General features: G+C 38.2%; 1 protein-coding gene across 5 annotated transcripts in view; it reads left to right on the top strand.

The window, feature by feature from the left end:
• LOC5567237 overlaps window positions 1–12793 on the top strand; it is a 108006-nt gene extending 95213 nt beyond the window's left edge. For 3 of the 5 annotated variants that reach the window (XM_021854413.1, XM_021854414.1, XM_021854412.1), the window contains 4 exons: window positions 2959–3161; window positions 3353–3763; window positions 3822–5313; window positions 11025–12632. In XM_021854413.1, coding sequence (XP_021710105.1) covers window positions 2959–3161; window positions 3353–3763; window positions 3822–5313; window positions 11025–11891 — 2973 coding nt within the window. In that variant the 3' untranslated portion in view covers window positions 11892–12632. Of the gene's footprint in view, window positions 1–2636; window positions 2735–2958; window positions 3162–3352; window positions 3764–3821; window positions 5314–11024 lie in introns of those variants that run through there. The other 2 variants (XM_021854415.1, XM_021854411.1) reach the window with 2 other exon arrangements.
• The last annotated feature ends 450 nt before the right edge of the window (window positions 12794–13243 follow it).

Genomic DNA, 13243 nt, shown 5'->3' with positions numbered 1-13243 from the left:
TGCTGTCAGTGTCAGTTTTGTGTTCAGTCGAGAATGGATGGCCAACTGGTGAGTTCGTTTCATGCTTATGATAACACATATTTTCTTGAAAGCGTAACTTTTATGTAATATTAAAACAAACTTTGTATGGTTTGTCACTATAGGTGTCGGCATTATGCTTTTTTCTTATACAATTTGAATATACATATATTTTTCTCTTTTTGACATTATTAAAAATTATCCTTTGAATTGTTCGACATTGTGAATGTTGACGTATTTTCTAAAACTTCTACCATATTGAGACAAAATGCACAGTAATACTCATATGTAATTTTCAAACAAACTATGTATGGTTCGTCACTACAAGTGTCGGCATTATTCCTGTTTCATATAAGTTAAAATATATACATGTAATTTTCAGTTTTCGTCATTAATAAAAACGTCTTTTGAATTGTTCGACATTATAGATGTTGACGTAATTTTTCCAAAAACTTCTCGAGACAAAAATACAAAACTAGCTTTAAATACAAGTCGTATATTTCCCCCTTGTCCATGGATCGCATCACCGACCAGAGGTGACTCCCAGATCTTTTCCTTCCTCACTAATAAACACCCTTCCCGTGGTGATTGTGGAGATGCAGAGGTATTCTCGGTCTCTAGAAGCAACAATCATTACACCCTAACATTCCTTCCCCATCCCAACTGACTGTAAGGACTTGGCCGGCGCCGTTATTGATCAATAATATTAGATCTGCTAAAATTGCACTTCGAGAGTAAGCGGAAACTCCCATCCCTTATTCATTTGGATCGTAGTGCAATTCTTACCAGTTCCGATCAATCACGGAGTAGCAACCATTGACATGTACAGTCAGTTTATGCTATGCTATGCTATGCTATGCAAAACACCCCTTTCTTTTTACCTTTATTTTTGTAATAAAAAAAACTTTGAATGGTTGGACACTACAAGTGTAGACTTCCGAAAGGTTCACTTTATTCAACAAACTTTGGATGGTTCGTCACTGTAAGTGTCGGCATAAGAATAGGAGTGTTAGGAATGTTTCATTTAGGTATTTGTTCAACAAACTTTGAATGGTTCGTCACCCCAAGTGTCGGCATAATCATGTTTATATCTCACAAATAATTATTTATCATGGTCTAATTGCTTATCAAAGTGAATCCTGTGACCCAACGATCCTCCCCATTAACAAACATCCCTCCCAGTAACCTTTGTGGAGATGCAGAGGCAAACACGGTCTCCAAATAGCAAAGGTTACACACTAACATTCCTTCCCTCAATCCCACCTGACTGCAAGGACGTGGCCGGCGCCGTTATTGACCCTGTATAAATAGAGGCACTGAATTATGCACACTGAAGAAGATTATGGCCAATCCCAGTCAAACTTCTAGTTGATTCTTTGTGCATTTTCACTGACTTCGGTCAATCACGGAATAGCAACCATTGATATGTGTAGTCAGTCTAAGCTAAGCTAAGCTAAGCTAGCTATACACAGACGGTTCTATTTTAAATTCTTTAGTAGGGTGCGGGTACTATGATGCTCAAGAGAAATTACAGTGATACCTCCATGAGTCGATGTTCCATGACTCGATATCAACTCATGGAACCATACTAAAAACAAAATTTCATGGTTACTATGATGGTCCCTACAAGCAGCTTTCCAAAGGATTGCTTTCCATGACTCGATATTTCCATGAGTCGATGGTCCCTTCAATATCGACTCATGGAGGTTTCACTGTATCATATAGTTGCAAATTAAAAACAGGATACACAATTTTGAGTGCAGAAATAGTGGCCATTATCAAAGCAATAGACTATGCCAATAGAAAAAATATAAATGAATTAGTAATATTTACAGACTCTAAACACACATGCACACTTCTTGCAAAACCATTCCAAACAGAAAACAGCTTAATAATAAAATTGTTGAACGATATCAATCAATCTGATATACAAAGAATTTATGTACAATGGATACCAAGCCATATAGGATTGACAGGAAATGATAGAGCGGACCACGCAGCCAAAATGGGCACAACAAGGAATGTAGAAGAAACTTTAGGCTATACACTCGAAGACATGTTTAACTTATTTAAGAATGAAGTTAATAAACAATGGCAGGACCAATACGAACAAATTTCCATAGACAAAGGAAAATTCCATTACGAGCACTCGAAAATTATCGACAACAGACCATGGTTTAAAGGACTGAACTTATCAACAATAGAGACGATACAAATTGGACGAATAAGAACTGGTCATGTAGTGACTAAAAACAAACTAGCGAATTGGAATCTTGTCGCTAATTCCCGATGCGATCACTAGTGGTGATAATGAAGACCTAACACACATTCTACATTATTGTCCCAAATACGAATCAGTTCGTAAAAACATATCTATACTAAATAATAAAACGCCTATAGTAAATATATTAATCAATAATAATCCCGGGGAGTACACACAGATAGTGAAATACCTGAAAAAGATCAACAAGTATGTTTGAGAAAAATTAAGTAAAGGATGTAATTATGTCAAGAGTATCAAACAGTAAAAATACCAGAGGGGCTTCAGTTTCGCGCGACCTATTCGATTAAAGTTTCAACACCACTACTATTTTCACAACCCTTGGCTTTATGGATCAAAAGGTCTGAGCCATCAAACCGAGAGAAAAAAAAAATCATGGATTCTTTATCTTCAGTGTGATTTTGCTGTGTGTTTATTACTATGTCGGATATCAAGGCACGTTATAATAATCATGGAATGCTGATTTTGTTTAGATGGAAGGTTTAGAGATGTTTTGACAAATTATATTGTTTTCATGTCAAAAGTTATCTCTATAGATAACATGTAAAACAATGAATCGGTTCGAGTACTTCGTCGGTATTAAAATTAAATCGTATTAAAACCTAAAACTAACAACATTCAGTGGAGAAACGTCATTCATTATATTCTCATTGTTCCAGGTCCTGCAACGGTATTGGTACCTGACGGCAGAGGAAACGGAGTCTCTCACCTCCAAGCTTATCAACAAGGGCCTATTGGATAAGCGAGTCTCCAATCAACAAGACTTCTTTGTACTACATTACGTATGTTATAGCTTCCTACTAAAAGAAAAGCCAGGTGAAACATATGCTAACCTCCATCGTCGATTGGTCGAAAGCTATAGGTAATTTGCACCAAATACTGAATTCTGTTCACGTCTTTTGCAGCTAAAATTTCTGTTTGAAAAATGAGTCAAACCGCAAGTATTTATGATAGCACAGTTTAACCACACTGAACTCAATAACCTCTCTAACATAATACCTCCAAATTCTTTTCGACACCCGAACAGTAAATATCTACCCCGTTTTTCCGCAGTATTTCCGATGCATTCCGTAACCGTACCGAGCTGGATCTTTTGAACTTCTTCCCGAATGACCACTACTTCCACTTCTACATCGCCATCCACTTGGAGCAATCGAGATCGTATGATCTCTTTCCGGACCTGTTCACGGACTTTGGTTTCCTGGAGCAGAAAGTGCGCTACACTGGACTTCCAAATACGGTTGGCGATCTGAGGCTTTTTCAGGAACGCATCTTTACTCGCATGAGGGATCCTGAGTTCTACGCCGAGTTGCTGACCGAATTTCTCATGGGAGCGGAAGTGCTGCTGTCCAAATCGGCAGATACATGCCTCCTGCAGCTTGCTTTGAACTGCACCGGAATGATTGCGGAAGAAGCAAAAATACAAGCAAGCCAGTACAACAACCGAGTTTGGTTTTGCGACATGTGAGTATTATAAGTTTTTTGTTTTACTCTTGATCAAAAACATGTTCTATATTTATAGCGATCACACCCATCAGCATCAGTTGGTACAGGTACGGAGCGCACCGCACAAAGTACGTTTCCAAGACACGTCCTCGGCGTTGGTTAGCCTGGATAATAATCAAATCTCCTTGGTTGATCTCTCACCATGGTATTCGGCTCCAGCAACCATATTTGACGGGAATCAAGGTCGAGTGAGGGACATGCAGATGATCAACAATGTCCTCATTGCGTTAGATGATAAAGGAACACTTACCATATGGTCTATGAAGAATATCCCTCAAGACCGAAACGCTAGACAGCACGAGAGCGACGGGAATATTCGCAAAAAAGCTCAAAGCCTACGATCACATGAAAAAGATCCTTTTGTGAGTTTTTGCAATGTCGATAAAGGAAATGCTCAATCGGACCTTTTTGCCATCACTAGGGACGGAGTGCTATACTTTTATAATGGTCTGAGTACATTCACGCTGATCAATCGTCACCTTACATCGATCAAGAACACTTACATGATCAAACCATTGATGGGTGCAAGTTCGATTCCTAAACTGTTATTTCTAACAGAAGACAACCTTGGCTGCATTTTTAATCTAACTTCGACTAGCATAGAGTGCCGATTCGAAGAACCCCAGGTGGTCAACATCCACAATGTACGAAACGGGCTCGTTTCTGTTTGTCCAAACCAAATCCGTTTACGAACGTTTTGTCTGAATAACCGTAATCAGTTAAAAACTGAAAAACTGGAAATAATCTATGAAACACCAACACATCATCAGAATACCTGTAGCGCTATCTCGGATGACTACCAGTACATAGTTTTGGGTACCACCCAGGGAATCTCCATATTCAGCATCCGTGATCACGTGGAGGTCCTCCGAACCAACATCAGCCACAACATCCTAGACGTGGACATCTACTCGCTGGATGACGATCGCTATCGTTACATCTTAATATCCTCGTCTGAGGAAAGCGGGAACGTCATCAATATGTACTCCTTGATGGTAACTGCAAACAATCAACTGGTCAGTAACCAATATCAACTGCAAGGTAACACTAACTTCCTGGTTGATCTGGATAACGAGCCGGTACGGGTGAAGACGGTCGATCGCAAGCGCGTCATTCAAGAGCTACAGTTCTCTACCGTTCAAGGGCGCGATGACTTCAACAAGCTTTCACCAACTATCGAGAATTCCCCCCTTGCAAGCGAAGTTCAACAGCTGGTTCAATGTCGTTCCGGATTCTACATTGGACTGGAAGACGGCGATGTACTACGCTTGCCGGATTGGTGCATCCCGAAAAGTGATCCTCGACCGGAAACTTTGCTCCGTTTGGGCGAGCCAGTCAGCTTGCTAAAGTATTACGACGACGTCCAACTGTTGGTAGCTGCTACAGTGAGCAGATGCGTGATCGTCATCGAAGGCATCACGGAACACCAGATCGGAGGCGAAATTTGCGAATGCTACATGTACTCGGAGCACTACCTGGTGCTAATCTACGAAAACTGCACCGTTGAGGTGAGTGTTGGAAGGGCTTTGAAGGAGAAGATATACAGTCAGTGACAAAAGTTAGTAACAATATGCTGTTTTTACATACAAAATGCCAAAGTTTGAAGATCTGTATCCCAGTTTCTGGTAAGCCGAATTGGCTGAAATTTGGATAAAGAACTACATACTAATAACCTAATGTTTTATGTATACTGATATTATTAAATGTCAGCCTTTTTCCAAAGAGTTTCAGATGGAGTGAACAACCCTCTAAAACTCTTTGGAAATTTACTGAAATGTAATGAGCTCAGTATACACAAAAAATCAGATTATTTGCAGTTAGTTATCCGATTCAGACTGCCAGAAGCTGAATAGCTAGGGCATTTTGAATGGAAACACAGCATTTCGTTACTAACTTTTGTCATTGGCTGTAATTTACTAACCTCACCGACTTAGTTATTGTGTTCGCTGATGTCAGTGCTTTCGCGGGAAACGGTAAGAATGTTTGGGGTAACTAATTTGTATAAATATGTAGTTTTGCTACGATAGAAAATAACATTTTTTTTGCTTGGTGTACTAAAATCCAGAACACGTGGGGAGCATATGGAAGCGTGCCCCGCTCAAGTCTCAGAGCGATTGAATTTAGTACATCGGTGGGTTAGACGTAGACCATAACGCTGTTCTACGTTTGATTTTGTCGCTTGGAAGTTCTCACACTCCAATCTGTGGCCTTTCTTGTATATTGGTCATATCATCGCTTCATCCTACTCCTCCGGTAGGTGTTCTGTTTCCCACATTGTGCCTATCAGTCAATCCAGCTTCGTCGGGTCCATATTAATGAGTATACTCCACTGGCATCCTTACCATATGCTTTATTTTAGTTTTTAGCTATTGAATGGCATCCTGAACTTCCCTCAAAGTGTGGTCTGATTAGTTTCCATCGTCCGCAGTACTGATTCGAACATGTTCACCGAAGTGCTGCTTCCACCTTTTGATCACGTCACGCTCTGCTCGCGGCACGAAACCATTGCGAAAAGCGTTGACCTCGTGATAGAACTTCCGCGTTTCTTGAGACAGGCACAAATGCATCATCTTCTCGCAATTCGGTTCGTTATGAGGTCGATTTGCGATTCTATCGCTGTGGTGTAAAGTAGGGTGCGGCTCATTTTTCAAACGTTTTAAAAACCAATAATGCTTGTGCTCTAATGCATTCAATTCACATTGAAAGAGAAACCTCAAAGTCATCATAATTTTGTTATTATTTCAACAATTTTGAAACTTTCAGCAACCTTATTATCTTAAATCGAAACAAATCGTAGTTAAAAATTCGTCATCAAACGTCAACATCCCACCGCAAAATCGCTAGTGTTTGGAGGGGATTTTAACCTCCAAATTGCCAAATAACCTCCAAATCATCACCTCCAAGTTAGTTCTAATACCCTCCGTTATATGAAATATGGTGGCGCGTCGATCGTCGCAAGTTTATCGTTAAACAGTCAATAGGATTCTTCAAATTTTAACTCATTTTACAAAAAAACATCATATATGTTTGACCATAACTTCATAACAACTCAACCAATTCCAAATCTTTTCACATGTTTTTGAAGCAAATTTAGTTGTTTCCAAACTGTTCATACAACACATTTTGCGAAAAAAAAATGGATTTAGCTTCGTAATTCAACAAAAAATATTCAAAAATATAATCTTTAAATGAAAAAAATAAATTTCGTGAGATTTTTTAGTTTTTTCTCGGAAATTGCATTTTTTTTCTATTAAACTTAAGTTAAGGGGGCAGGATCCGTCATTGATTTCGGAATTTTCAAAAGCAGTTTTTTCGTTCAAAATTAAGAAAATTTACAGGAAAATGTGTTCACTGTATTCTATTTTCAAATCATAACACGGTGAACACATTTTCATCGATTAATGTTTAGTTTTGAACAGAAAAACTGCTTTTGAAGTATCGATGATGACGATGATTACGATGACGGAGCGTTGAACGTTAATAAAGCATCTTATTTTAATATTATCGGGCCGCCACTAAACCGGATCGCGCCAGCGCGACTCGCGACGCAACATCCACACGCGACGATGGGTTTTGACGTTTTGTTTTGTAATGTCAACGTTCTGTCATCGGTGAAGGAATCCATAAGTTTGTTTAGATGGTAAATAGTAGGTAAATATTTATTGATAAATAGTAGGTAAATATTTATTGATTTACGTTTTTTTTTATCCCAGAACGTTGATGGTAAATATTAATTAAAAATATCTTCACTAGTCAAAACTGAGGCCTCAACAAAATTAGCATGGAACCTACCTTAATCATTCTTAATGTTCATCGGCAGCACGCCAGCAGTAACACCGTTTATCATGCTCTCTACGGTCATTTTTTCCTCGGAATAGCAAAGAAAGATCTTGCCGTAATTTATGGGAAATCTAGGTCGACAATATTCGAGTGGTTCTCAAAATACGAGAAAAACGGATTTTATCGAAGGAAGCAACGTGAGCAGGTTTTCAAGAAATTTAACACCATCATGCGTGGTTGGTCCATTTGTACCAGATTGAACCTTTCTTATTCTTGGACGAAGCGAAGCAACGTTTTCAGCAACAGTTCCAGTTATCAATCAATGTATCATCGATTTGTACAAAATTGCACGATTCTGGATTGTCCTGGAAGACCATCGAGCGAAGGGCTATTCAAATCCGGGAGGATGAGATAATCCGATTTGTGAAGGAAATATTGTCAGTACCATGGGATATTTACAACCTGGTTTTCTTAGATGATGTCAGCTTCGACAACAAGGATATATTACGTAAGAAAGGTTACGGAGTAGTTGGCCAGAAGCTTATTTACCGAGGAGAGTTCTGCAGGAAGCCTAGGGTATCTTTCTTGTGTTTTCTTGGATTGAACGGCATGCTGGACAGTTTTTGGACCGAAGGGACATTCAACAGGCAAAAGTTTTTCAACTGTTGTAGAACCTTTGCTTTGAATAATCCCCATGTTCAACGGTACCCTGGATTCCATTCTGTCTGGATTTTAGATGGAGCTCGCATTCACTGCGATGCCAATATATCTAATAAGATACTTCCGTTCCATTGGTATTATCCCGATATTCCTGCCGGCGTACTGCCCTTTTTTCAATCCCATCGAGTTTGTTTTTGGCCTGATCAAACAACACCTGAGAAGAATCCATTTCGAAGGTTTAACAAATGAGAAAAACCAGTTTCAGCTCTAGACATAATGTTTACCTGGCAAAAGTTTGAAAAGAACTGGCAGTTTTCATTAGAAAATCATGTTTTTTTTTTCAGTTTTTGAACTTGGTCAAAACAATTTGTCAGTGCAATGTGTTGCATGAACTATTAAATTAGCTTCAAAAGCATGTAAAATATTTAGAATCGGTTGAATATTCATGAAGTAATGGTCGAAAATAGTTTGAATTTTTAGTGAAGTAAGGAAAATATTGTCAGTAAACTACTTTTAATTTAAACTAGTTTTAATTTTAGACAAATTTGATGTTATACAAAGTTTTCATAAATTTAATTTTGAAGGGAATGATGCAAAAAGTTTCAAAATTAGATAAAAAATAACAAATTTAATAATCGGTTTGTGTTCCTACTCCTGGCCAATCAGGCGTTTAGATTTCCTTTGGTGGTTTTTAAGTGGTCCCTTGGGCAGCTTTCGTACTTTTGAAAAATCCTCCTTATCATCAACAGTTTCCGGATCTGGTAGCTCACCTATTTCATAGATTCCAGCTATTAGCCGAAGAAATAGACAAATAATTACCTTCTCCGGGCTCATCTTCATAAGTACAGCATGTCATCTTAGCACTGTTTAAATAACCATCAAAATACAATAGGGTCCTAAAGCCCTGTCCCAATTTTAGTGCCAAACGCTTAAGTTTAGGCCAAAAACATATGTTTGCTTAATTTTTTATTGTTTTTCGTTGGTTTATGTCCTAAAAACATTTTTTTTACGTTTCTTTACACTGGAAAAAATATTGTGGTAACAATTACTATTTTAGCTGACTACGCCCATTCTTGAAACTACCATGGAATTTCGGACCAATTTACTATGTTTACAGTACATCACACCACATTACTGGCACATTTGACAGAAATAATTTACAACAATCTAATTTCGGCAACAGACATAGTAAAATTAAGCGCATTTCTGGTCTGCTGAAAATTGCCGGTGCGAGCGCTTAAGTTAACCCCCTAAAATGGTAGTTTCTACCGCACATTTTTTTTGCGTGTAGACTTTGTCACACCCCTTGGCTTAAACTCAAATTTTGGGTATATTTTGTTTTCCGTGTCCCTTCAGTTACACGCAAAAAAATTGTGCGGTACAAGCTACCATTTTAGGGGGTTAACTTAAGCGCTCGCACCGGCAATTTTCAGCAGACCAGAAATGCGCTTGATTTTACCACGTCTGTAGTTGGAATCAGATTGTTGTAAATTATTTCTGTCAAATGTACCAGTAATGCAGTGGGGTGTACCGTAAACATAGTAAATTGGTCTGAATTTCCATGGTAGTTTTAAGAATGGGCGTAGTCAGCTAAAATAGTTATTTTTACCACAGAATTTTTTCCCGTGTAGGAACAACAGAGGCATTTTAGAAGAACTCCAGAAGGATTTTCGAAAGTATCCTCGAAAGTATTCTAAAAGGATTTCCAAAAACGTCTCAGATGATTTTCCTTAGAATCCAGAGACATTCTCGTAAGAATCCCAGGAGTAATCGGAATAATCTTAGAAAAAAATCAGAATCTCAGAGTTCGGAGGAATTCAAGAAGAATTTTTATTAGAACCCTAGGATATCTTTGAAAAATCCGTTAAAAAAATCGCAAGAATAGCATCAGGATTTCCGAATATTTCCGAATAAAAATCTAAGAATTAAATTTCCAGGATATTAAAATAAATTCCGAGAAGATACACACAAAAATCACAGAGGGCTCTCTGCAAGAACCCAAATATATGTTCAGTAGAATCACAGAGGAATATCTAGAAGAATCCTAGAAATAACACCGGAAGGGATCTATAAAATTCTTGGGACGAATCTCAGAGCGATATATTTAAAAATACTGGGGTTTCCAGAAGAACTTAGAGAGATATCAGAAATAATCCTAAGACTTCCAGAACAATCTCAAAGGAATTTAGGTGAAATTCAAGAGTAATCAGCACCAATTAAAATTAAAAAAAAAATACAAAATATGTTTGTATGGAGCATCAACAATTAATTTAACCCCATTTGGATAACAATTTTAATTAGAATAAGCCTTCTCCACATAAGAATGATTTGGTTGGTTCGAATGATTGATTTCGGGAGGATTTTGATTCTCTATAAATAATAATTTAATATTTTTTCGCAGTCAATTAGAATTGAAAATATTAAGTCTTTTGTAATCAAATACAGCATAAACATCCTGCCAAGATGTAGTAATGATCCTTGCACATCTCAGCTTGCGACACGATCAAAAAGATCTCGCAGAGGTGGAGAACCTTCTCTCGAAGGTTATATATAGGTGTATATACATTTCCAGTGTGAATTGCTTGTTGAATGTTCGTCCTTTTTCCTCCGCATAGTTTACAGCTTGAACAAAGTTTTGGTTCCTTCGATTTGTACTTTCAGAAATTCGAGGCGCGATCTTCGATTAACACTCTTCTGATCTTGAAGATATGTTCGACTTCTGATAATTCATCATGTATAATTCTAACACGTTCCTATGCTCCCTACGTATATCCCCCAGATATTCAATGTGCAAAGTAAAGACGTCGAGACCACGTTCGTCCAAAGACAAACCTTTTGTGCGTCGGCCTTCAACGAGCAATGCTTAATCATCTGTACAAGCGAAGGTATTATCGAGCAATTGGGATTCAACTTGGGTGAAGACGATCGCCTAGCAATACAGATTTTGCACATCTTCGGTCGCACGGATAACACCCCATCAAAGTGGGGAAGAATTTCCAGCTGTGCACTGTCAGCGCAAGGTGAACTGCTCTCGATCGGCTATAAGCGAGGTGCCATAGAAGTGTATAACACAGAAGAACGTAAGTTGATCGCTACGCTTGAATCACACAAATACGAAGTGGCATCGCTGTACTTCAGCCCCTGGCAGGACCCCAACAGCCCTCATATTCTGGTTAGCATTGGAGAGCAGATCGTGTTTTGGAACCTGGACTACGTGATCAACAATCCCCGGCTGGACTCGAATGACTTCAAAAGACGCTCCAATCGCTACAAATCACGACCTTCTATCACATCACCAGCCATGGACATCCGCTCATCGTTCGGAAGTCGATCGTCAGGACTATCATCACCGTTAGCTGGTAGCCCTGCTCGAAACGGATCGTTTACCTTTGACATAGACGAGGCCAGCCTGCAGTGGCTCAGCAAAGTAGGACCGTCCAGCAAGTCCCAACTACTATCGTGCATTAAACTGATCGGTTCGGCCAAAAAACTGATGATCAACAGAGATTTCAACAAATTTTTCACCATCGACGATGAAGGTTACCTCTACTACCTAAGATTGTACCAACCAGATCGCAACCGACTTACCATCAGTTTTGAGTCCCCTATCCGAGGTCGTCCCGCTAACGGATCGTTCCTTATCTGACTAATGTCCCGGGGAGTTACTCGATCGGTGCTAACTTCGATCTACTATATGTTGATGTACATCTTCTACACTGCCGTATTGAATTAGTTTGCTGTTATAGATTGCAGTGATTAGCACATTCATTTAGGTGCCAACAAACAGATTTCGATGCCTGATACGTCATACAATACTCCCATTCTCTCAGACGCGAACGACCATCGCGTACCTCCCCGCTTTTATTACATACTTAAGTATTCTACTATTTTACATAAGTTCAACTAGATTGTAAGCGATAAAGACATTACAGAATTGAGTGTGATACAATTTTTTTAACAAAATTGGGAAATGAAAAGACGAACAAATTTTTAAATTTTACAAAGCATTACTATGTAAACGAAACTTATACACTTAGGCAATGTAAGATCGCAATCGTGAGAGTTTAGACCTGATTCGAGAAATGATGTGGTTTTAAATGAAATTTTTAGCAATCTTTAGAAGCAATTCGGTAGTAAAAACGAAATTTTAGTTTGTTTTGTCACACTCTGGCATTTACTTATCCGTACACCATAAAAATACTTTGTATGAATAGTTATAGTTTATTGCTCAAATGATGCATTTGATTGCCATATGTGTTGAATAGATTTATCTTTTTATTTACTTTACCTTGTACGTACATTATTTTACTTTACTTCCTGCATATCGTGCTTGCAAACTTTCTTTGCGACTATAAAGCAAAAATCGTCAAAACTTGTTTATGCCCATGAAAAAATATGGCAATCAAAACCTAATTCCGAGAAATTTTTCGTGGGAAAAATTGGTTGAGATTTAAGCTTTTTATTCGCGAATCATCCTCCCTCCAAGTTATGAGTATTTTTTTCGTTTTTATCAATATAAGATTCTAAATAAATGTAAATCAATTAAGAGTGATTGTTTCAATATTTAATACATTCCGAATGGCCATTTGGGGAGGTACACAAATTATGTTACGTTAAATTTTGTCTTAGTCTCCGAAAACAGGATCCTAAAGCTAGATGAGAAATCAAAATTTCGGATTTAATCGTTAGGAAAGGGGTGGAATTGAAATCATTCGTACCTGCAGAGCATTTGGCATATACATCTCTGTTCGAATCGTCAAAATTCGAGCGATTACCCGCCCCAGCATTAGTAGGAAGAACATTAGTTTGTTGATGAGCATAATTTGTTCAGTGATGCATTTGATTGCTGCAAACGATTGTTTATTTCTTGTTGTCTTGTTGAGCACCCCTTGAAAACTGCATAAATTCTTGAAATTTCATCTGAAATAACATGCAACCTTAAAGCTGACAAGGAAATTAAATAATAGGCACGTCAGTATTCTAAACTCAAAGAAAAAG

The sequence above is a fragment of the Aedes aegypti genome, chromosome 3 (assembly GCF_002204515.2).
Source record: "Aedes aegypti strain LVP_AGWG chromosome 3, AaegL5.0 Primary Assembly, whole genome shotgun sequence".
Lineage (NCBI taxonomy): Eukaryota > Metazoa > Arthropoda > Insecta > Diptera > Culicidae > Aedes > Aedes aegypti.
This window is presented reverse-complemented; position numbering and strand designations above follow the sequence as displayed.